This window comes from Trachypithecus francoisi, unplaced genomic scaffold (assembly GCF_009764315.1).
Source record: "Trachypithecus francoisi isolate TF-2019V2 unplaced genomic scaffold, Tfra_2.0 Lachesis_group4, whole genome shotgun sequence".
Taxonomy (NCBI): domain Eukaryota; kingdom Metazoa; phylum Chordata; class Mammalia; order Primates; family Cercopithecidae; genus Trachypithecus; species Trachypithecus francoisi.
In genome coordinates, this window is record NW_022681469.1 from 28,989,070 (window position 1) to 29,014,527 (window position 25,458).

At 46.2% G+C, this 25,458-nt stretch overlaps 1 protein-coding gene across 3 annotated transcripts in view; it reads left to right on the forward strand.

The window, feature by feature from the left end:
* The window catches only part of ZC3HC1 (zinc finger C3HC-type containing 1), a 36,339-nt gene extending 18,426 nt beyond the window's left edge, over window positions 1–17,913 (forward strand). For 2 of the 3 annotated variants that reach the window (XM_033192457.1, XM_033192456.1), the window contains exons 3-8: window positions 8,027–8,154; window positions 10,446–10,600; window positions 11,857–12,100; window positions 12,619–12,831; window positions 13,808–14,014; window positions 17,466–17,911. In XM_033192457.1, the coding sequence (XP_033048348.1) occupies window positions 8,027–8,154; window positions 10,446–10,600; window positions 11,857–12,100; window positions 12,619–12,831; window positions 13,808–14,014; window positions 17,466–17,534 (1,016 nt within the window). In that variant the 3' untranslated portion in view covers window positions 17,535–17,911. Of the gene's footprint in view, window positions 1–8,026; window positions 8,155–10,445; window positions 10,601–11,856; window positions 12,101–12,618; window positions 12,832–13,807; window positions 14,015–17,465 lie in introns of all 3 variants that reach the window. The other variant, XM_033192455.1, reaches the window with a different exon arrangement.
* Window positions 17,914–25,458: the final 7,545 nt, after the last annotated feature.

A 25,458-nucleotide genomic window follows, 5' to 3' on the forward strand; every position in this document is an offset into this window, starting at 1 on the left:
GCTGAATAGTTTCACAGGGTTCACTGCAACCTCCGCCTCCCAGGTTCAGGTGAGAAACTACGAGATTTTTTGAAGAAGGAAGCCACTTCACTCGGCGGGGTTTTTGTTTGTTTGTTTGTTTGTTTGTTTGTTTTGAGACAGGGTCTCACTCTGTTGCCCAGACTTGAGTGCAGTGGCTCCATCTCAGCTTACCACAACCTCCGCCTCCCCAGCTCAAGCAATTCTCCTGCCTCAGCACCCCCGAGTACCTGGGATTACAGGTGCACGCCTCTACTGCCTGGCTAAGTTTTGCATTTTTAGTGGAGATAGGGTTTCACCATGTTAGCCAAGCTGGTCTTGAACTCCTGACCTCAAACGATCCACCCTCCTCAACCTCCCAAAGTGCTGGCAAAGTGCTGGGATTACAAGCGTGAGCCACCGCGCCTGGCTTCTAGGCTGAATTTGAAAGACCAACAACAGTGGGTAAAAGCAAAAGGCCAAAGGATGGTACATTTGGGGAATGCTGAATAGTTTCACAGGGCTGGCTCACAGTGTCCCTGGGGGGAGAATAGAGAAGAAGACTAAAGTGTAGACAGTGGCCAGACCATGATTTTATTAAATGTATGTGATGAGAAGCTATGAGATTTTTTGAAGAAGGAAGAGATGTTATAGATAAAATGAACTAGGGTAGAGTACAAACTGTAAGGGGTAAGTCTCAAGGCAAAGAACTAAACTTAGAAGACATAAAAGGACTTAAAGTAATAACCCCAGCCAGGCGTGGAGTCTCACGCCTGTAATCCCAGTGTTTTGCAGGGCTGAGGTGGGAGGATCACTTGCGGCCAGGAGTTTGGGACCAGGCTGGGCACCCTGTCTCTAAAAAGAAAAAAATCTTTAAAATTAGCCAGGTGTGGTGGCATACCCCTGTCATCCTAAGCTACTCGCTAGATTGAGGCAGGAGGATCCCTTTAACCCAGGAATTCGAAGTTACAGTGAGCTATACTCATGTCACTGTGCTCCAGCCTGCATGACAGAGCAAGACCCTGTCTCTTAAAAAAAAAAAAAAAAAAGGAAATGAAAGAAAAACAGGATAGAATAATATGCAGCATTAAATCGGGAAAATAAATATAAACTCAAGATGTAAAAATAGAAATCTAGCAGTGATGGCTGCATGAATGTGCACGTCAAAACTTATCAAACTATATACCTAAATATGTGCAATTTATGTCAATTAAACCTCAGTAAGGCTGTTTAAAAAAAAAATCTTTTACAGTTTTGTTATTAGAAGGGGCCCAAATGCAGTAATAGCAGCACTTCTGCCCACACTTGTTTGCATTGTTAGCAACCAGATTTTGGTCCCTCATTTTAGTCTAGTGTGATTAAAAGGATCAGGCTCTTTGGAGAGTTGCTGATTCCATGTCTCGGAGCAAGGACAATAAATCAACTTGGATCAGAATATCCTGTTGTTGCTAGAAAGCAAGAATGTTTTCAAGAATGCTACAGACAGGCCAGGCGTGGTGGCTCACGCCTGTAATCCCAACACTTTGGGAGGCCGAGGCAGGCAGATCACGAGGTCAGGAGTTTGAGACCATCCTGGCTAACACAGTGAAACCTCATCTCTACTACAAATACAAAAAACTAGCCAGGCATGGTGGCACGCACCTGTAGTCCCATCTACTCAGGAGGCTGAGGCAGGAGAATTGCTTGAACCCGGGAAGCAGAGGTTGCAGTGAGCCGAGATTGTGCCACTGCATTCCAGCCTGGGTGACAGAGCAAGACTCCGTCTCGAAAAACAAAAACGAATGCTACAGACAGTGCTAAAAGAATAGAATAGCCAGCTTAAAGGAGATCCACTACCCCACTTATGAATGTCTGAAACTCAAATAAGAAAATAATCATTACAATTTAAAATGCAGGCCGGGCGCGGTGGCTCAAGCCTGTAATCCCAGCACTTTGGGAGGCCGAGACGGGTGGATCACGAGGTCAGGAGATCAAGACCATCCTGGCTAACATGGTGAAACCCCGTCTCTACTAAAAATACAAAAAAATTAGCCGGGCGAGGTGGCGGGCGCCTGTAGTCCCAGCTACTTGGGAGACTGAGGCAGGAGAATGGCGTGAACCCGGGAGGCGGAGCTTGCAGTGAGCTGAGATCCGGCCACTGCACTCCAGCCCGGGCGACAGAGCGAGACTCCGTCTCAAAAAAAAAAAATAAATAAATAAATAAAATAAAATGCAGCCAGGCGTGGTGACTCATGCCTGTAGTCCCAGCACCTTCGGAGGCTGAAGTGGGCAGATTGCTTGAGTCCCGGAGTTCAAGACCAGCCTGGACAATATAGTAAAACCCCATCTCTACAAAAAATACAAAAAATTAGCTGGGCATGGTTACGCATACCTGTGGTCCCAGCTACTCGGGAGGGTGAGGTGGCAAGATCGCGTAAGCCTGGGAGGTTAAGGCTGTGGTAAGCCATGATTGCACCACTGCATTGCAGCAAAGGAAAAAGATGAGGTCTCACTCTGTTACCCAGACTGACCTAGAACTCTTGGGCTCAAGTGATACCTCTGCCTAAGTCTCCAGAGTAGCTGGGCTTACAAATGCCACCTGGCTAATAATAATTAATTTTTAAAATTGATTTTAGTAAGCAGGAGAGCACTGATATATTTGTAAGTATTATTTCTTCTATCAGGTAGTCCATCCCTCCCTCTCTCCCTCCCTCCCTCCTTCCTCCTTCCCTTCCTTCCCTTCTTTCCCTTCCTTCCCTTCCTTCCCTTCTTTCTTTCCCTTCCCTTCCTTCCATTCCCTCCCTCCCTTCCCTCCCTTTCTCACTTCCCCCCTTTTCCCCTTCCCTCCTTCCCCTCCCTCCCTGCCTCCCTCCCTTCCTTCCTTCTGTTTCTTCTATCAAGTACACGTTTCTCTCTCCTCTCTCTCTCTCCCAGGCTACAGTGCAGTGGCATGATCATAGCTCACTGCAGCCTTAATTCCTGGGCTTAAGCAATCCTCCTGCCTCAGCCTCCTGAATAACTGTGACTACAGGCATATGCCACCACATCCAGCTAATTTTTTTTTTTTGGTAGAGATGGGGTCTCACTATATTGCCCAGGCTGATATCAAACTCCTGGCCTCAAGTGATCTTCCTACCTCAGCCTCCCAAAATGTTAGGATTACAGTCATGAACAATTGTGCCTGGCCTCAAATACGTGTTTCTTGTCTCAATCCATGTAGGATGTCTCCAGTGGGGATGGTGGAGGAAGGGCATCTGAAAATCCTCTATGAGAGCAAAAAGAACACTTGCAAAATTATCAAAATCAACTTACCTTTTTTTTTTAGACGGAATTTTGCTCTGTTGCCCAGGCTGGAGTGCAATGGCATGGTCTCAGGTCACTGCAACCTCTGCCTCCTGGGTTCAAGCAATTCTGCCTCAGCCTCCTGAGTAGCTAGGATTACAGGCGCCTGCCACCATGCCTGGTAAATTTTTGTATTTTTAGTAGAGACAGGGTTTCACCATGTTGGCCAGGCTGGTCTTGAACTGCTGACCTCGTAATCCGCCCACCTCGGCCTCCCAAAGCGTTGAGATTACAGGCGTGAACCACTGTGCCCAGCCTCAAAATCAACTTTCACAGGACGATTGGACAGAGATTTCTTTAAATGCCTAGAACAAATAAGTCCCCCAGTCTTGCCAAGGAGCTCTGTGTGGTGGGGGGAGCACACTTTCAGTAGTCAAGCAGGCAGTTTGCAACTCTGTGTCAGCCTTCACACAAGCAGGACCTCAGCATCAGCCAGAGGTGAGAGCTTAGGGCCTTTTTCAGGTCTTTCCTGGGCATGTGTATAGCTCTATACTTGCGCATGTGCTTCTAGATTCCAAGGAATATGTCAGAGCCTTTCAAGCCTGCCTATGGACATTTCATTTCCCAGCTTTTAAGGTTTTTGGTCAGCTTATTATTTGTTCCAATTCATACTGCTGCCTCAAAGCAACTGTGATGTTAAACAGTTGCCAATGATCATTTTTGAAAACCTGTCTGGGGAAAAGGGTGTTCTCACTGGGACAGTATGATTTCCAGGCAACTGCCACACAGATCAAATAATGATGGTTCTCTGGAAGGGGGCTTTGGAGGAGCTCCACCTCTTTTCTGTGCTCTCCGGTGACTGCTAAGCTACTGGTTTTCACCATGATCGTGGGGATGTTGGTTTTCTTTTTCTCTTTTTTTTTTTGAGATGGAGTTTTACTCTTGTTGCCCAGGCTGGAGTGCAATGGCGCAGTCTCGGCTCACCAAACCTCCGCCTCCCAGGTTCAAGCGATTCTGCCTCAGCCTCCCCAGTAGCTGGGATTACAGGCATGTGCCACCATGCCCAGTTAATTTTGTATTTTTAGTAGAGACAGGGTTTCTCCATGTTGGTCATACTGGTCTCAAACTCCCAACCTCAGGTGATCCATCCGCCTTGTCCTCCAAAAATGCTGGGATTACAGGCATGAGTCACTGCGTCCGGCCAGGATGTGGGTTTTCAAGGCTACCACAGACCTGAGCTGGGAAAGGGAAGATGGAAACGACAGTTAAAACATCACAAAACGGGCCGGGTGCAGTGGCTCACACCTGTAATCCCAGCACTTTGGGAGGCTGAGGTGGGCGGATCATGAAGTCAAGAGATGGAGACCATCTTGGCCAACATGGTGAAGCCCCATCTCTACTAAAAATACAAAAAATTAACTGGGCGTGGTGGCGGGCACCTGTAGTCCCAGCTCCTTGGGAGGCTGAGGCAGAGTTGCTTGAACCCAGGAGGCGGAGGTTGCAGTGAGCCGAGATCACGCCATTACACTCCAGCCTGAGCCACAAGAGTGAAACTCCATCTCAAAAAAATAAATAAAATAAAAAATAAAAGCCGAGATAGCTTTATGTTTGCTCCTAGCTAAGACAAAAATTAAGAATTCTTATTTTTAAAAAAGTAAGAATTGCCGGGTGTGGTGGCTCACATCTATAATCCCAGCACTTTGGGAGACAGAGGCAGGCAGATCACATGAGGCCAGGAGTTCAAGACTAGCCTGGCTAACACGGCAAAACGCCATCTCTACTAAAAATACACACAAAAAAAATTAGCCAGGCATGGTGGCACATGCCTGTAGTCCCAGCTACTCGGGAGGGTGAGGCACAAGAATCATTTGAACCCAGGAGGTGGAGGTTGTAGTGAGCCAAGATCATGCTCCTGCACTACAGCCTGGGCAATGGAGCAAGACTGTCTCAAAAAATAAAATAATTTTAAAAAGAAGTAGGATTCCTGCAGGGCTGGTAAATTTATTGGCTCAGACATAGCACTAAGGACCCAGTCCTTGCAAGAAGCATGTCATCTTGTTCTAAAACTAGTTCCTCTCAAGGCAGCAGTTTGAAGAGTCATGTGCAAACACCATCTAGCCTTCACATAGTCACAGAATCCCTCCAGCCCGCTACCTTTCCTGTCTATTGACCACGACTGGATCAAATACCCCTTCCTAAATGGGTCACTGTTAAGGAAAACGCTGCTGTTGGGATTGATAGAGACAAGTCAGGAATTTACCCTATGGGAAAGATAAGACAACAAATAAAACCTTCCTTCTGCTAGCAAGGCAGGAGCAGGAGATAGCTGGGTGAACAGCTAACAGTATCTGCTGTATCCCTATTGTACACTCTCATAATGGTCTCTCTTTACTGTTGTGATAACACTTATCACACTGTAATCGCATTGCGTGTCTGGCTTCCATATTAGATTATGAGTAACTCAAGGATGTTGAATGTGTGTCTCATCTTTGTAGCCTACGGGGCTGCCTTATACTGCTGTTGAGCAACTAAATGTTAATTTGAGGCTGAGAAAAGACCAGTGAGTTGAGTGGCTTCCTACTTTTTAGATGATCAGGTTAGGATGACATGTTCTTTCTTCACTTTTCCTATGAAATCTCTTCCAATATGTGTTTTCATTCTTTATTAAAGCTGATTCAGGGCTGGGTGTGGTGACTCATGCCTGTAATCTCAGCACTTTGGGACGCCGAGGCGGGTGGATCACCTGAGGCCAAGAGTTCAAGATCAGCCTGGCCAACATGGTGAAACCCCGTCTCTATTAAAAATATAAAAATTAGCCACGCATGGTGGCAGGCACCTGTAACCCATGCTACTCGGGAGGCTGAGGCAGGAGAATTGCTTGAACCTGGGAGGCAGAAGTTGCAGTGAGCCAAGATTGCACCATTGCACTCCAGCCTGGGTGACAGCAAAAACTCTGTCTCGGGGAGAAAAAAAAAAAAAGCTAATTCAGTGTAGTTTCTACTTATCATTCTAGGCCTACTAGACTGACCTCTTTAAGAAGTAGCTTGGCGGCTGGGCACGGTGGCTCAAGCCTGTAATCCTGGCACTTTGGGAGGCCGAGACGGGTGGATCACGAGGTCAGGAGATCGAGACCATCCTGGCTAACAAGGTGAAACCCCGTCTCTACTAAAAAATACAAAAAACTAGCCGGGCGAGGTGGCAGGCGCCTGTAGTCTCAGCTACTCGGGAGGCTGAGGCAGGAGAATGGCGTAAACCCGGGAGGCGGAGCTTGCAGTGAGCTGAGATCCGGCCACTGCACTCCAGCCTGGGCGACAGAGTGAGACTCCGTCTCAAAAAAAAAAAAAAAAAAGAAGTAGCTTAGCAAGGCCTTTCTGCACTCATCATTTGCCTTTGTACCAGTATACCAAATATGCAGTAGATGAATTGGGTAATGCCAGAGATAATTATACTATAGTATATAATCAGTTTCCACACTGCTTAGATTTCAGACAGATTCTTTTCCAACTTAGGTATTACCAGTAGAATTCCTAATTGTATACTTTATTTACTCTGGTACCCAGTTATGTTTCACCTTATAATGTGAGCCTTTTTGAATCTCTTGTGTAGACTTTAGGAACATGCCAGTTTTTTCATTCTTAGCTCACAGTAAATTATAACTTGGTAGTTGTTATAAAATGATGGTTCTTTAAGCCCTTTCACCTATTTAAGTCTCCATCTTTACTAACTGTGTTTTGTTTTCTCCTTCTTAAGGTAACAATTTCAAACATACACAGAAGTACACGGAATAGTATAAATAATAAAACCCCATCACTCAACTTCAACAATGATCAACTCATGGCCGATCTTGTTTCTTCTGTATTCCTAACACCCTGCCCCTCTGCATTGTTTTGAAGTTCAGTCCCACATATTATGCCATTTTATCTGTAAATATTTCAAGATATAAACGATACGGATTCTACTTTTTAAACGTAGTCTCAGTAGTATCATTACAGCCCCATCAAAATGAAAATCAATAATTTCCTGACACCATCAAATAGCTCATCAATTTTACTACATTTCCCCAATCATTCAATACATGTTTATTTATTTTATTTTATTATTATTCTTTATTTTTTTTCTTTTTTTTTTGAGACGGAGTCTCGCTCTGTCGCCCAGGCTGTGGTGCAGTGGCCGGATCTCAGCTCACTGCAAGCTCCGCCCCCCGGGTTTACGCCATTCTCCTGCCTCAGCCTCCTGAGTGGCTGGGACTACAGGCACCCGCCACCGCACCCGGCTAGTTTTTTGTATTTTTTTAGTAGAGACAGGGTTTCACCATGTTAGCCAGGGTGGTCTCGATCTCCCGACCTCGTGATCCGCCCGTCTCGGCCTCCCAAAGTGCCGGGATTACAGGCTTGAGCCACCGCACCTGGCCTATTATTACTTTTTTGAGACAGTCTCACTCTGTTGCCCAGGCTGGAGTGCAGTGGCGCGATCTCAGCCTTATTGCAACCTCCGCCTCCTGGGTTCAAGTGATTCTCCTGTCTCAGCCTCCCAAGTAGCTGGGATTACAGGCGCACACTACCGTGCCTGGCTAATTTTTTGTATTTTTAGTAGAGATGGGCGTTTCACCATCTTGGCCAGGGTGGTCTTGAACTCCTGACCTCAGGTGATCCACCTGCCTCAGCCTCCCAAAGTGCTGGGATTACAGGCATGAGCCACCGTGCCCGGCTGTGTTTTTTATTTTTTACGGTTTATACCAATATAATCTTCCAGTTTACTTTTTCCACAGACCGATTTGGGATGTTGCCCCTGGATGAGCCTGCTATTCTTGTTAGTGAATTCCTAGATCGTTTTCAAAGCCTTTGTCACTTGGACCTCCAGCTTCCTTACCTAAGGCCGGAGGACTTGAAAACTATGGTGAGTTTTTCCTGACTAGGCTGCAAGGGCTTCCAGTTGTTGCCAGCATTTATAACTGAAGCATTTCTTTTAATGACAAGAAGATGCAATTGCTGTGAAGAGAACTGCTTGTCTGTCTCTCAGCTCACTGTTTCAGTCTCCACCAGGAAGGTGACTGTTGAGAGTTCCATTTGAATGTTTAGGTATGGTTTTTTAAATGGCATGGATTCAATTTAACATATACGTATATAAGCAGAGAGTTTATTTGGACCAAGTTTTAGGACTATAGCCTGGAAGCATAGATTCAAGTTTGCTCTGAATATATGCTTCCCATAAATTCTATTTTATGTTGATTTATTACTTAAATTATTATTATTTCGAGACTGAGTCTCTTTCTGTCATCCAGGCTGGAGTGCTATGGTGTAATCTTTGCTCACTGCACCCTCCGCCTCCCAGGTCCATGTGATTCTCCTGTCTTAGCCTCCTGAGTAGCTGGGATTACAGGTGTCTGCCACCACACCTGGCTAATTTTTGTATTTTTAGTAGAGATGGGGTTTCACCATATTGGTCAGGCTGTTCTTGAACTCCTCACCTCAGATGATCCACCCACCTCAGCCTTCCAAAGTGCTGGGATTACAGGCATGAGCTGGCTCACCCAGCCTACTTAAACTATTTAACAGAAAATACTGAAATGTGACTGCATATGGTTTATTGCATATCATTTTTCAAAGAAAGCCCAAACTCCTTTCTCCTTGTGAGTAGAAACGTTTAAATGCTGTAGTCAGCCTGGGCACGGTGGCTCACGCCTGTAATCCCAGCACTTTGGGAGGCTGAGGAAGGCGGATCATCTGAGGTCAGGAGTTCGAGACCAGCCTGGCCAACATGGTGAAACCCAGTCTCTATTAAAAATACAAAAAATTAGCTGGACATGGTGGTTTGTGCCTGTAGTCCCAGCTACTCAGGAGGCTAAGGCAGGAGAATTGCTTGAATCTGGGAGACAGAGGTTACAGTGAGCCGAGATCATACCATTGCACTCCAGCCTGGGTAACAAGAGCGAAACTCTGTCTCAAAAATGAAATAAAGTGGCCGGGCGCGGTGGCTCAAGCCTGTAATCCCAGCACTTTGGAGGCCGAGACGGGCGGATCAGAGGTCAGGAGATCGAGACCCTCCTGGCTAATACAGTGAAACCCCGTCTCTACTAAAATACAAAAACTAGCCGGGCGAGGTGGCGGCGCCTGTAGTCCCAGCTACTCGGGAGGCTGAGGCAGGAGAATGGCGTAACCCGGGAGGCGGAGCTTGCAGTGAGCTGAGATCCGGCCACTGCACTCCAGCCTGGGCGACAGAGCGAGACTCCGCCTCAAAAAAAAAAAAAAAAAAAAAAAAAAAATAAAGTAAATGCTCTAGTCAATCTGTACTTTGAAACTGAATATTTACTGTTCCATTTAATCACCCTGTGGGTACTCCATGAAGACAAGCTTTACTGTAGGAAACAGTAGCCTCTTCAAATTAAGAGAGTGGTACGGGTTTTAGCATCAAACTGTTAACTTCCCAAACTCCCCTCCAAGTACTAACCAGGCCTGACCCTGCTTAGCTGCTGAGATCAGACGAGATTGGGCGCATTCAGGGTGGTATGGCCTGAAATACCACCCTGAAACTGTTAACCTCTGATGCTTATTATGAATATTATGAATATAACCCTGTCCCGAGCCAAGGCAATTTTTTTTCACCTGGTCATAGTTCCTTATTTTTCTTAGAACAAAAATAAAGTCTAACAAGCTTTGTCATTCTGTCAAAAAGTAAATTTAGAGCCTGGGGCATGGTGATGTACGCCTGTAGTCCCAGCTACTCGGTAGGCTGAGGTGGGAGGATTGCTTGAGCTCAGGAGTTCAAGACCAGCATGGCCAACATAGTGAGACCCCATCTCTAACATTTTTTTTTCTTTAATATTTAAGTAAATTTGGCATGAGGCTAAGACATAAGCAGTAATTTGTTTTCACTACTTGGATTTGAAGTTTGCAGGCTTCAGGGAAAATCTGCAGCTGATAAATTGAAAACAATGTAGTGCTAACAAGAGTTTTGGCAGTTCCAGGGAGACTCCGTCTTTCTCAGTCAGCTGATTCAGGGCAATTCAGAAAGCTTCTGTGTGATACTGTATGCCTGTCCTGGAAGTATTTATTCTCTGTGAAGAAAACTGTCTTCATGTTTGTAATTTCCTTCCTGATTTTCTGCTTGTACTATCTAGGTATGTTATAATGTGTAATTTTTCTTTTTATGGTAGTTGAAACGAAGTTTTTTACTTGGCTCCCTTGTAGTGCTTGACAGAAGACAAGCTCAGTCTTCTCCTACACCTGCTTGAAGATGAACTTGATCACCGAACTGATGAGAGAAAAACTACAATCAAATTAGGCTCAGACATCCAAGTCCACGTCACTGCCTGTATTCTCTCTGTGTGTGGCTGGGCATGTAGGTGAGTCAGCAAATTTTGCCCGGAGACATGAGCCATGACAACAGCATTACACTTGTATATATCAGTCACTTATCGCATTTAGGAATCACATGGTGTTTCCCGTGACAAAAAGAGACAAAGAGAAACTGGGTGAGGGATGGCAGCGAGGAGAATGGATAATAAGAATTAGTAACAAAACCAGAATTGGAATTCAGGAATTCTTGGTGTTCACAACTGAACTTTGTTTATTGTACGGTTGCTTCTCAACTGGGAATTTGTGTTCTATAAACAGTGAACCTCCTTTCGAAAAATAGAAAGAAAATAAGCTCTTTTCTATTTTTAAGAAGGAAAAATAGAAAGGAAGTTCTTTTCTATTTTTAGAAAGGAAGAACAATCCACTTAATTGATAAAACTACCATAGGAAACACCAGCTGGAGTCTTCTAGGCCCCCATGTTGCTATTTCCATTCCAGCTGCTCAGTTTGGCATAGACGCCCACTATCCTTAATCTACCAAAGAGAGCGTATGTAAAGTAAGATTGGTTCTGACAATAAATCAATCTTGATCTATTTTAAATATGCTCTCTTTGGTAGATTAAGGAATGTTTTTTGTCTAAAGGGAAAAGACTTTAATAGGGACAAGAGAGGCTGGGTACAGTGGCTCACCTGGCCATCATGGTGAAACCGCATCTCTGCTAAAAATACAAAAATTAGCCGGGCATGGTGGCAGGTGCCTGTAATCCCAGCTACTCAGGAGGCTGGGGCAGGAGAATCCCTTGAACCCGGGAGGCGGAGGTTGCAGTGAGCCGAGACTGTACCATTGCACTCCAGCCTGGGCAACGAGTAAACTCTATCTCAAAAAAAAAAAAAAAGGACAGGAGAAACCTTTTCATTGTTGTTGTTGGTCAGGCTGGTCTCAAACTCCAGACCTCAGGACCTCAGGTGATCCACCCATCTTGGCCTCCCAAAGTGCTGGGATTGCAGGCATGAGCCACCGCACCTGGCCGAGAAACTTTTAAAACATGCCTGCAAAACAGTCTTACCATAAAGAGCACACTAAGAACCCTAGGTCTTTCTATGGGAAATATGTGAGAGATGATGAAGTATGAAGCTGGGGTCCTGAGATTGGAGCTCAGAGGCTCTGACAGGCCATGGTTCCCTGTCCACTGGACTGTTCCAGAAATTGGATGAGATAAATCATACTTGCGAGACATTACACTTAGTCATTTGGAAATGTTACACTTTGAGAAAATTCTCTTTTTTTTCCATTCTTATCTAGTTCCTCTTTGGAACCCATGCAGCTTTCCCTGATAACATGTTCGCAGTGTATGAGGAAGGTGGGGCTCTGGGGCTTCCAGCAGATTGAATCATCCATGACTGACCTGGATGCATCCTTTGGCCTGACCAGCTCCCCGATCCCAGGCCTTGAGGGGCGACCAGAGCGCTTAGCTCTGGTGCCTGAATCTCCTCGGAGGATGATGACGCGGAGCCAGGATGCCACCTTCTCCCCAGGCTCAGAGCAGGTATGCACTTAGCTTGTTTGGGTGGACTTTTAAACAACATTCTTAGCAAACATGTTATTGGTAGAAAGTTGGAAATTAATGTAGGTGGATAGGCTTCACTTCCCACTACATTGGTTACAATACCACGTAGTGTTTCTGTTCACTAATGGAGAAGCTAAATTCAGCCAGACCCAGTGGCTCACGCCTGTAATCCCAGCACTTCGGGAGACTGAGGCAGGTGGATCACTTGAAGTCAGGAGTTCGAGACCAGCCTGGCCAACATGGCGAAACCCCATCTCTACCAAAAATGCAAAAATTAGCTAGGGGTGGTGGCGGGCGCCTGTAGTCCCAGCTACTTGGGAGGCTGAGGCAGGAGAATCACTTGAACTCGGGAGGCAGAGGTTGCAGTGAGCCAAGATCGCCTCACTGCACTCCAGCCTTGGAAACAAAGCGAGATTCTGTCTCAAAAAGAAGAAGATTAAAGAAAGAAGTATCATTAATATCATTCGTTTACTTCCATTATCTCCCCTTTCCTTCAGGCTGAAAAGAGTCCTGGTCCCATTGTCTCTCGAACTCGGAGCTGGGACTCTTCCAGTCCTGTTGACCGTCCTGAGCCAGAGGCTGCTAGCCCCACCACCAGAACTCGCCCAGTGACCCGAAGCATGGGAACAGGAGACACCCCCGGAATGGAGGTACCATCTAGCCCTCTGCGGAAAGCCAAACGAGCTCGCCTCTGCTCCTCCAGCAGTTCGGTGAGTCCACCGTGCATGTAGCAGTGGCTGAGCAGAAACAGCATGTTGGGCTCTCCCTGGGCAGCACGGAGAAGCAGGCATGAGTCCCTCCGTGGTCCAATGCAAAAAGTAGACCCTGTGAATAAGTTTAAAGTTGGGTGACCAAAGGGGAAAAATGTCAGTCATGTTTTTTGCTCCTTTGGGGTGGATTCTAGAGAAATAATAGATATTTCAGGCAAATGGAACAGCAGTGTGATACAGGGACAAACCTGATATGGCAGTGGTCCCCAACCTTTTTGGCACCAGGGACCGTTTTCGTGGAAGACCATTTTTCCACAGACCAGGGTTGGGAGGATGGTTTCGGGATGATACAAGCACATTACATGTATTGTGTACTTTATTTCTATTATTATTATATTGTAATATATAATGAAATAATTATATAACTCACCATAATATAGAATCACTGGGAACCCTGAGCTTGTTTTCCTGCAACTAGATGATCTCATCTGGGGGTGATGGGAAACAGTGACAGACATCAGGTGTCAGACTCTCATAAGGAGCCCGAAGTCTAGATCCCTCACATGTGCAGTTCACAGTAGGGTTCCTGCTCCTGTGAGAATCTGATGCCACTGCTGATCTGACAGGAAGCAGAGCCCAGGTGGTAATGCAAACAATGGGGAGTGGCTGTAAATTCAGATGAAGCTTTGCTTGCCTGCCTGCTGCTCACCTCCTGCTGTGCGACCTGGTACCCATCCATGGCCTGGGGGTTGGGTATCCCTTATCCCTTGTGATAAAGTGTAGTTTGTTTAACACAAAAGGAGTGAAAAAAAATAAAGAAAATGCAAGGAAAATGTATAGGCAAAGTTTAAAGGAGAGCATAAACACTCGAAGTATAGGCAGTTGTGAGATTCTGGAGTTGAGGACTAATAGCAGTGTCTCCCTGAACTTACCTAGTGTCTACCCATGAATGCTATTTCTTTTTCTCCTTCCTCAGGACACATCTTCCCGAAGCTTCTTTGATCCCACCTCTCAGCATAGAGACTGGTGCCCTTGGGTGAATATCACACTTGGCAAAGAAAGCAGGGAGAATGGTGGAACTGAACCAGATGCCAGCACCTCAGCAGAGCCAGGCTGGAAAGCGGTGCTGACCATCCTCTTGGCCCACAAACAGTCTAGCCAGCCAGCTGAAACGGACTCCATGGTGAGATAAGCCATTGCCTTGTGTGTGGGCAGCACTTGCTGTGTATAGGAGGAGGAGCAGAGGCTGGTCCTGTAATTAGCACCCTGCCTGCCTTCAGCTCCCATACATCAAGTTATTTGGGTTTGTTTGTTTGTAAACAGTTTGTTTTCTGAGATGGAGTTTCGTTCTTGTTGCCCAGGCTGGAATCCAGTGGTGCAAATTCAGCTCACTACAACCTCCGTCTCCTGGATTCAAGCAATTCTCCTGCCTTAGCTTCCCAAGTAGCTGGGATTACAGGTGCCTGCCACCATGCCCGGCTAATTTTGTATTTTTTAATAGATGGGGTTTCGCCATGTTGGCCAGGCTGGTCTCAAACTCCTGACCTCAGGTTATCCACCCGCCTCGGCCTCCCATAGTGCTGGGATTACAGACATGAGCCACCATGCCCGGCTTACACGTCAAGTTAGACTCATTCTGCTTTAGTCCTAGGGAATAGGCATAGAACCGGTTCGTCTTTCTGCAGTTTAGCATATGGCATTCCATCAAGTTCTGATAAATTATTTTGTTCTCCTAAATAAAATGACTCCAAGTAGAAAAGGAGTACAGAAACAGAAATAGATGAATAGGCAGCTGCTCCGGCCTCATGTTGCAGACAGCTGCTTTTTCCTTCAGTTGCTATCACTTGCACTTGGAGCCTGGCCAGTTAACTTAGCTGTTTGGAGCACTGGGCTCTGACACCAAAATGATGGTTTCATTCCGCACGCCGGGCACATTACTCTGTTCTACAGCCCAGACTGTGACTCTGCTAGCCATTGCAGCCATGACTGCTGTGGGTTACAAATGTGGGTGACAACTGAGAAGAAAAGTCAAGTGTTTGCTCTGTTTAAAGATTGGAAGTGATAAGCTGGGCAATACAGAATCAATCATGAAAACTGGGTTCTCTCCTTGGCTGGCTAACTCCCAGATTTTCCTTGTAGCTTGTAACAATTTCTGACCTGTATAACTTTCAAGGACAAAGTAAAATAATACTTGTCAGCAGATATTTATGAGCAGCACTCCTAGATTCATAGTTCTCTAGGGTTACAGGATTCCACTGGAGGGAACTATTGTAATGCTAAAAGTCCAACAATGCATGGCCGGCATGGTGGCTCACGCCTGTAATCCTAGCACTTTGGGAGGCCAAGGTGAATGGATCACCTGAGGTGAAGCGTTTGAGACCAGCCTGGCCAACATGGTGAAACCTCATCTCTACTAAAAATACAAAAAAAAAAAGAACCGGGTGTGGTGGCAGGTACCTGTAATCCCAGCTCCTTGGGAGGCTGAGGCTGGAGAATCACTTGAACTCAGGAGGCGGAGGTTGCAGTGAGCCGAGATCGTGCCATTGCACTCCAGCCTGGGCTTCAGAGAGAGACTCTATCTCAAAAAAAATAAAAATAAAAATAAATGTGTATTAGTACCCTCAGTAAATATGCAGGTGAAGGTTTTCCGAGTTTTCACAGAAAAAAAAAAAAAAATCTGCATTTCTCTAGCTAGATCTCCAGGAACTGGTACATTGGCAGTTTTCAGTAAGGCTCCTCTCTCTCCCTGCCGTATGAAAAAGAAAGCCCATGGGGTTTTGTTTTTGTTTTGTAGTGGGAAAAGTTGGCCTCATAATTAGCCCTGGATTCCAGGACTTTTAAGATCTTTTTTTTTTCTTTGTTTTTGGTAGTGTTTTTTAACCCTCTGACAGCTGCTGTGACTGGATGCTAGAAAGCTTAATGAGACTGTGTGGTAAAGGATCCTGATGTTTGAAAAAAAAGTATATACCGAGGCCAGGTGCAGTGGCTCATGCCTGTGATCCCAGCACTTTGGGACTCTGAGGCAGGGGGTCACCTGAGGTCAGGAGTTCGAGACCAGCCTGGCCAACATGGCAAAACCTCGTCTCTACTGAAAATACAAAAATTAGGCAGGCCTGTTGGCATGCGCTTGTAGTCCCAGCTACTCCAGAGGCTGAGGCAGGAGAATCGGGAGGTGGAGGTTGCAGTGAGCCAAGATTGCGCTACTACACTCCAGCCTGGGCAACAGAGTGAGACTCCCTTTCAAAAAAAAAAAGAAAGAAAAAAGTGTATACCTTTTTTTTTTTTTTTTTTTTTTTGAGACGGAGTCTCGCTCTGTCACCCAGGCTGGAGTGCTGTGGCCGGATCTCAGCTCACTGCAAGCTCCGCCTCCCGGGTTCACGCCATTCTCCTGTCTCAGCCTCCCCGGTAGCTGGGACTACAGGCGCCGCCACGTCGCCCGGCTAGTTGTTTGTAGTTTTTTAGTAGAGACGGGGTTTCACCGTGTTAGCCAGGATGGTCTCGATCTCCTGACCTCGTGATCCGCCCGTCTCGGCCTCCCAAAGTGCTGGGATTACAGGCTTGAGCCACCGCGCCCGGCCAAGGATAGATTTTTTAAAAACTGAAAGTGGGCTGGGCGTGGTGGCTCACGCCTGTAATCCCAGCACTTTGGGAGGCCGAGGCAGGCAGATCACGAGGTCAGGAGATCGACACCATCCTGGCCAACATGGTGAAATTCCATCTCTACTAAAAATACAAAAATTAGCAGGGCGTGGTGACACATGCCTGTAATCCCAGCTACTCAGGAGGCTGAGGCAGGAGAATTGCTTGAACTAGGGAGTCGGAGGTTGCAGTGAGCCAAGATCACACCACAGCACTCCAGCCTGGGTGACATTGAACATGTCATATGAGAAACTGGAGGTAACTGTGGATCATCTTGCTAAACATTCTTTGCACTCTCACCAAAGCCCTTTCTGTATGGAACATTTGCTCTTTATTGTGACGCTCAAAGGCAGACAGAACCAAGTGTTCTGATTCACCAAGAGCTTTTGTCTCCTAAGGAATGACTTTGTCTCCCTTTACCACCATTTCTCAGAATCTCAAAGTACTTCATTGGCATAATCAGATGGCAGTGAGATTCTTCCTATTACTAGCACTGCTGGCTAAAACATAAAGCGGTGAAGACCAAGGCCAGAGCTTAAACTCACAGGGCTCATTCAACTCTGTTTTTATTACTTGGCCTTGGTTTATACTGTTAACCTCAGCTAGGCATCACATAAGTATAAATGCTTATTCACAAGAAATAATGAACTAGGGCCAATTCAGCATCATGAATGAAAAACCAGTGCAAAACATGTGCTGCAGTAACGGCAAGTCAGAAGTGTCATCCACAAGTACAAAGATGAGGACAGACACAGATGCCTGAAGGGAGGATACGTGCCGTGTCTTAGAGGCTCAGAGTGTGTTAACATGAGTCTGACAGTAGAACATCAGCCCCTCGATCTTTAGTCTGACTTTAGGTATACATTATGTATAGCACACTACAAAGTGAATTTTTACTCAGTCCTAGACATACCCGGATCATTGGGGGACAAATGATTTATCCTTTGTCTCTATCAAAGAACCTAATCACTAATAATAAGCTTTTCTACCTACAGAGTCTCTCTGAGAAATCAAGGAAAGTATTCCGAATATTTCGGCAGTGGGAATCTCTATGTTCATCCTGAAGATATTCCAGCCCCTTCCTGGAGAGAGCTGGAATGTGAGTGACTTTTGGAAAAATTAAGGCTGAGTTCCTATTGGTCAGCTGACGCTAAGTTTTTCCTGTTCTGGGTTAATCATAAGGAGCCCCCTGCCATAGCAAAGGCAGGGAGTGTCAACTGTCTGCATCTGGCTGAGGGAGACCCATTTCCTTTCAGGGATGTGGACAGGGTAAGGGCAGCAAGCCTGATTCTGTTGAAGGAGTGCGGGGTTTAACAGACCAGAAGGAGGACTAAGGACCTGACCACCTATTTCAGCATCTTCAGTGTGGGGTGGCGTTCTGAGGACTCTTCTATCCCAGGAGTATGACAGCGTGTATTAATAAAATATTTGCTAAGATTCTCATTGTTGGAGAACTGTTTTCCCCCTTGCCTTGTGGGCGGGAGACAACGTCAGTGGAACATTCGACTTTTGATTTTCAGATTGGCTTCGAAGCCTAAAATTTATGATTCCAGTCAAGGAGGTATAATCTTTCCTAAACCAAAAAAGCAAGATGATTTTCATTATGCCACCAGGAAATTTCCTGGTGTGTTATAGTGAATGGTAAGCTGATAATTTTCTCCTTGCTTTAATAATAACAGAATAAAACAGTGTAATGGGGAGGAAGACACTTCAGAAGAGATCCCTCTCCATGTGCCATTGAATGCATGACTCCCTCATTTGGGCTTCCCCAAGAATCGCTGCTTTTGGGGGATCATCAGTTTTTTTTTTTTTTTTTTTTTGAGACGGAGTCTCGCTCTGTCACCCGGGCTGGAGTGCAGTGGCCGGATCTCAGCTCACTGCAAGCTCCGCCTCCCGGGTTTACGCCATTCTCCTCTCTCAGCTTCCCGAGTAGCTGGGACTACAGGCGCCCGCCACCTCGCCCGGCTAGATTTTTGTATTTTTTAGTAGAGATGGGGTTTCACGGTGTTAGCCAGGATGGTCTCGATCTCCTGACCTCGTGATCCGCCCGTCTCGGCCTTCCAAAGTGCCGGAATTACAGGCTTGAGCCACCGTGCCCGGCCGGATCATCAGTTTTTGTGGTAGAGAAGGTTGACCCTGAACTGCCCACTGATAAAGTAACCATGACCTAGCAAAGGCTAGGAAGTGATTATTCTCTGATATGCCATGTTTTTAGTCTCTGAGATTGTTTTATTTTATACTTTTGTACTGAAGTATTTTAAAGAAAATGACAGACATAATATTTTACTCGCAGTTTAATCTCTAAAAAATAGAACCTAGGCCAGGTGCGGTAGCTCACGTCTGTAATCTAGCACTTTGGGAGGCCAAGGTGGGTGGATCACTTGAGGTCAGCAGTTCAAGACCAGCCTAGCCAACATGGTGAAACCCCATCTTTACTAAAAATACAAAAATTAGCCGGGCGTGGTGACAGGTGCCTGGAGTCCCAGCTACTGGAGAGGCTGAGGCAGGAGAATCATTTGAACCCAGGAGATAGAAGCTACAGTGAGCAGAGATTGTTCACTGTACTCCAGCCTGGGTGAGAGAGCAAGACTCTGTCTCTCTCTCTCTCTCTCTCTCTCTATATATATATATGTATATAACTTTTCTTCTACATATTACACCCAACAAAAATTAATAATCCAACCAGGTGTGGTGGCTCACGCCTGTAATCCCAGTACTTTGGGAGGCCAAGGTGGGCAGATCACCTGAGGTCAGGAGTTCAAGATCAGCCTGGCCAACGTGGTGAAACCCCATCTCTACTAAAAATACAAAAATTAGCCGGGTATGGTGGCACGCACCTGTAATCCCAGCTACTCTGGAGGCAGAGTCAGGAGAATCGCTGGAACCCGGGGGCGGAGGCTGCAGTGAGCCGAGATTGCCGCCATTGCACTCCAGCCTTGACGTCAGAGCAACAGTCCGGGTCAGAAAATAAAAATAAAGGGCCGGGCGCGGTGGCTCAAGCCTGTAATCCTAGCACTTTGGGAGGCCGAGACGGGCGGATCACGAGGTCAGGAGATCGAGACCATCCTGGCTAACACAGTGAAACCCCGTCTCTACTAAAAAAAATACAAAAAAACTAGCCGGGCGAGGTGGCGGGTGCCTGTAGTCCCAGCTACTCGGGAGGCTGAGGCAGGAGAATGGCGTAAACCTGGGAGGCGGAGCTTGCAGTGAGCTGAGATCCGGCCACCGCACTCCAGCCTGGGCGACAGAGCGAGACTCCGTCTCAACAACAACAACAAAAAAAATGAAAATAAAAATAAAAATAAAATCATAAATGGAAGCAGAGGCCAGGCATGATGCCTCATGCCTATAATCCCAACACTTTGGGAGGCTGAGGCAGAAGGATCATTCGAGTCTAGGAGTTCAAGACCAGCCTGGGCAACAAGGAGAAACCCTGTCTTACGAAAAATAGAAAAAAATTAGTGAGGTATGGTGGCTTTCACCTGTAGTCTCAGCTACTCAGGATGCTAAGCTGGAATGATCTCTTGAGCCCGGAAAGGCAGACTGCAGTGACCTGAGATCATGCTGCTGCACTCACTCCAGCCTGGGCAATAGAGTGAGACCCTGTCTCAAAAATAAAAATAAATTGAAGCAGATTGAGACTGTGTAATTCAAGAAACATTCTCTTTCATGTGTGAGGCACTGTGCTAGCCCTTGTAGATGAATGACTACCTAGTTTCTGCCTCTAAGAAGTGTATAGGCCAGGCCAGAAGACACACTGGTATATAAATGTTGCACAGAACAAACTGCTAAATGCTCTAGTCTAGGAGAGGTATAAAAAAGAAAGAAGTTAATGGTCACATATCACTGGGAAGAGCTTTGAGGAAGGTGTAGATTTGAGCTGGTCCTTGGAGATGAGTGGGAGATGTAGGCTCCATGAGAACAGGGACTTTGTCCTGGTTTTTTTTTTTTTTGGAGACGGAGTCTCGCTCTGTCGCCCAGCCTGGAGTGCAGTGGCCGGATCTTGGCTCACTGCAAGCTCCGCCTCCCGGGTTCACGCCATTCTCCCGGCTCAGCCTCCCCAGTAGCTGGGACTACAGGCGCCTGCCACCTCGCCCGGCTAGTTTTTTTGTATTTTTTAGTAGAGACGGGGTTTCACCGTGTTAGCCAGGATGGTCTCGATCTCCTGACCTCGTGATCCGCCCATCTCGGCCTCCCAAAGTGCTAGGATTACAGGCTTGAGCCACTGCGCCCAGCCTGTCCTGGTTTTAATCTCAGCACTCGAAACAGTGCCTGACACGTGATAGACCCTCAGTTAAAAATATGCACATCCGAGACTGAGGGAGCATTGTAAGCAAATGAGCAGCATGTAGGATATGTTCCAGGAAGAGCAGGTATTCTGCTGTGGCTAGAACTCTGTGTTGAGTAGAAAAGAAAGGAAAAGAAAATGGAAGTTGGGCCAGATTAGAGACTTGTATGTTATACTCAGGAGTCTGGACTTGATTCTATAGGGAAAGAGAAACTCTTAAAGAATATTTGGGGCTGGGCGTGGTGGTTCATGCCTGTAATCCCAGCACTTTGGGAGGCCGATCACTTGAGGTCAGGAGTTCAAGACCAGTCTGGCCAACATGGTGAAAGCCTGTCTCTACTAAAAATACAAAAGTTAGCTGGGTGTGGTGACACATGCCTATAATCCCAGCTACTCGGGAGGCTGAGGCAGGAGAATCTCTTGAACCTGAGAGATGAAGACTGTAGTGAGCTGAGGTCATGCCACTGCACTCCAGCTTGGGTGACAGAGCAAGACTCAGTCTCAAAAAAAAAAAAGAAAGTGTGTGTGTGTGTGTGTGTGTATATATATATATATATATATATATTTGAGCAGGAGAATGACATTTGTGCTTAGGAAGATAATAGCCTGCATTAGCGAAGACAAGAAGGATTTAAGGGAAGTGTGAAGGCAGTGGCCATGGCAGTTGCAATGGGGCATACTTTGATAGAAATCTCAACAATGACTTTATGATTGGTGCTGGGCATGAGGAGAAGGGGAAGAATTACACATGACCTTGAGGTTGAGGCCGAACCAAGATAGAGAACCCCTCAGGTGTTGACGGATGATAATAGTTTTTTACTTTTACTTACTTTTTATTGAGTTCAGTTACCTATGAAGATATCTGTCTAGAAATGGAGCTCAGGAGAGGAGGATTCAGTGTGTTGAAGAAATCAAAGATACTGTTTCCAATGCTTAAAATCAGCTGGGAGTGGTGGCACACACCTGTAGTTCCAGCTACTTAGGAGGCTGAAGCGGGAGGATTGCTTGAGCCCAGGAGTCCAAGAGTAGCCTAGGTGACACAGAGGACCTCATCTTTAGAAAAAAAAAAAAAGCTTAGGACCTATAGAGCCATGAAGAGTGAAGCTCTCAACCTTGTTGTCTTATCACAAGAGATCTTAGTGCCACCCTCTTTAACAGCATGAGTTCAAGTCTACATGTCAGCGTTTCTGGAGAATATGCTACTGAGCTGGAGTGAGTATTCTTTCAAACATACTCATTCCAGTTTAGTCGCGTAATGGGGTGTTCTCAGATGGGACTGAGTGCGTGAGCTTCCTTTCCCAAACATCTGTTCTCTTCCTCACCCCAAGACATCCTTTTAACCCCAGGCCCTATTCATTCGTCTTGTGGTTTGTTCCTGTAAACGTTTTTAGTATGGCCTTTCCAGGAACCTAGTCTTCCCGATTTGATTCTCTATTTGAATTTTTTTTTTTTTTTTTTGAGACAGTCTTGCTCTGTTGCCCAGGCTGGAGTGCAGTGGTGTGATCTGCCTCCTGGGTTCAAGCAATTCTCCTGCCTCAGCCTCCTGAGTAGCAGGGATTACAGGTGCAAGCCACCATGCCCGGCTCATTTTTGTATTTTTAGTAGAGACAGGGTTTTGCCATGTTGGCCAGGCTAGTCTCAAACTCCTGACCTCAAGTGATCCGCCTGTCTCAGCCTCCCAAAGTGCTGGGATTACAGGCGTGAGCCACCGCGCCTGGCCTGAATTTTTTTTTTTCCCTTTTGTTAGAGCCCTTTAAAGAAGATAATCGCCTGAAATTTCATTTTTGCTACTTGACTATCCACAAAGGTAGCATTATAAGTCGGCATTCTAAGGAAATTTTTCCACTTGTGTTAGCCACATTAGGTAGCTTATGAGGATCCTGTGTGATTTCTGGGTTGTTTCCTGCTGGTAAATAGAACTTCAGCACCTTCCTCCTGACCTCCCAGGCCAGCACCTTCTTTTACAGTGCTTGGTTAGTGATCAGGACAGGTGGTGGCATGTTGAAGAGCCCTTGCCATTCCAGATTATTCATACCCCATTATGACAGTGCCCCCAACCTTCAGATTCTCCTTTCACTAATTTTCTCCACTAAATCCTCTAGGATTCTGTGTTTTAACAAGGTTGCATTCCCCATTCAAGTGGATTTTGTTTTTACCGAGAAGACTGAAGCTCAAAGACATCTAATAACTAGCTGTCATATAGCTAGAATGAGGCAGAGCCACACTGAAATCCATCTTTTCCAGCCTTCTGTTCTTTCCATTACGATACAGCTGGGAACATCTTCCAAGCACTGTGAGTCTATGATTTTCTTTCCCAAGCTCAAAGTTGAGATCTCGCTCTCACGGTAGAAAGGCATATCTTGCAGCCACTCGGGATACTAGTGCCCAGAACAGTCTTTCCCCTGGCTCCTTTTTGATTTCAGCCAACTTTAATAGACTTAACAGGTGGAGCATTCTCTTTGGGGCTTTCCTCACTTATACTCTTCTGGTTGTGGGTGCCTGAGAGCCCCTTCTGAATCCCTTCCATCCTATTCCATCTTAGCAACAAAAACAGCTGCACACACAGCTTGACCATCGACAAAAGTACAAACTCAGTTTTCCTTTCTATGTTTAGTTTTATTTCTATTCTAGGTTTTCTTTGGCGTTATACAGCTGCCATCTTGGTCAGTTGGCCCATGCCCTCAGAAGTGAATGCTGCATTTAAACCCTTTAATTAGAGACCATTCATTCCATCTGTATCCCATACTCTCTTTTTTTCTCGTTGCTCCTTGGCTACAGCTGTGGTGGTGATTGTTTTTCTTACCACAGTGCCTCTCTAGTTGAACTGACTGTTGTGTGACTGAAGCCAATTAGGAAGAGAGGGAAACAGGAACATACAAAGGCCTCTGTGTAGGACAGGTAGGTCACGGAGATTTGGTCACGTATCCACAGATAGTATCTGAGTCAGATAATTATAATAACATACTCTTTAGCTTTCTGTACTCACTTCTTTCTATTAGCCACCTATTGATATCCCAGTAAGCAGATATGGAGGAAAATTGTTTCCTGTAATGGGTCAGTAACAGCCCTCAAAGGGATGGTAGTAGGAACAGAAAATGTGAAGCCTGGAAGGGAATCAAGATGCACCTCCAAGGCCTTCATAGTTCTCATGGGGAAGCCATGATCACAGAGACAAGAAAATCCTTTTTAGCCTCTGTGTCCATTTCTTGGCCAGTCTTGTCCAACCTAACTAGAACCAATGCAGAAGAAGGAAAGGCACAAAGAATACCTGGATGGCACAGCGGGTTTTGAGCCAATCAGAAGTGAGAGCAAAGCCAGGCACAGTGGCTCACGCCTGTAGTCCCAGCACTTTGGGAGGCCAAGGCGGGCGAATCACTTGAGGTCAGGAGTTCAAGACCAGCCTGGCCAACGTGGTGAAACCCCATTCCTACTAAAAATACAAAAATTAGCTGGGCATGGTGATGGGTGCCTGGAGTTCCAGCTACTTGGGAAGCTGAGGCAGGAGAATCACTTGAACCCGGGAGGTGGAGGTTCCAGTGAGCCGAGATCACACCAGTGCACTTCAGCCTGGGCGACAGAATGAGGCTGTGTCTCAAAAAAAAAAGGGGGGGATAGCAAAACCAAGACTGCAGCTGGAGTCTACCTCCTACTGAGATGTGGGGAATCAGTCTTCAGAAGAACCTCTGAAACTTGATTTTACTACTACTGCAAATAGCTATCACTTGTAAGTACAGATTGTTTGCCAAGCACTGGTCTAAGCATTTTATCTTATTTAAGCCTCATAGCAGTCCTATGAGGTAGGTATAATTACTGTTCCATTTCTACAAATGAGGAAAAAAAGCGTAAGTTAATTACTTTGTTCAGGATCACACAGCCCAGTAAGTGAGGGCTGGGATTCAAACTCAGTCCATCAGCCTCCAAGGCAGACCCCACTGCCTGCCTCTAACCAAGGACATGCATGACGATGTTTAATACCATTGTTACTTGGATTTTTGTTTGTTTGTTTTTGTTTTTGTTTTGAGACAGTCTTGCTCTGTTGCCCAGGCTGGAGTGCAATACTGCAGTCTCGGCTCACTGCAACCTCTGCCTCCTGGGTTCAAGTGATTCTGCCTCAACCTCCCTAGTAGCTGGAACTACAGGCACCCGCCACCATGCCCGGCTAATTTTTTATTTTTATTTATTTATTATTTATTTGAGACAGGGTCTCACTCTGTCACCTAGGCTGGAGTGCAGTGGCAGGATCTCGGCTCACTGCAACCTCCACCTCCCAGGCTCAAGCGATTCTCCTCCCTCAGCCTCCTGAGTAACTGGGATTACAGGCATGTGCCACTACCGCCTGGCTAATTTTTGTGTTTTTAGTAGAGACGGGGTTTCATCATGTTGGCCAGGCTGCTCTTGAACTCCTGACCTCAAGGATCTACCCGCCTCGGCCTCCCAAAGTGCTGGGATTACATGGGTGAGCCACCACACCCAGCCTGAGGCCTTTCTTCTGTAGATCCAGAGAAACTAGATATCAAGGGAAATGCAATTTATCAGATATTAAGTGATAAGAAAATCTCCCCTCCTAAGGATCATGCCATCTCCCAAGTCTCCAAGAGCTGGGGCAAGTCACTGTAGCTGACTTGAGAATCGAGTTCAGGTTGGCCGGGCGCGGTGGCTCAAGCCTGTAATCCCAGCACTTTGGGAGGCTGAGACGGGCG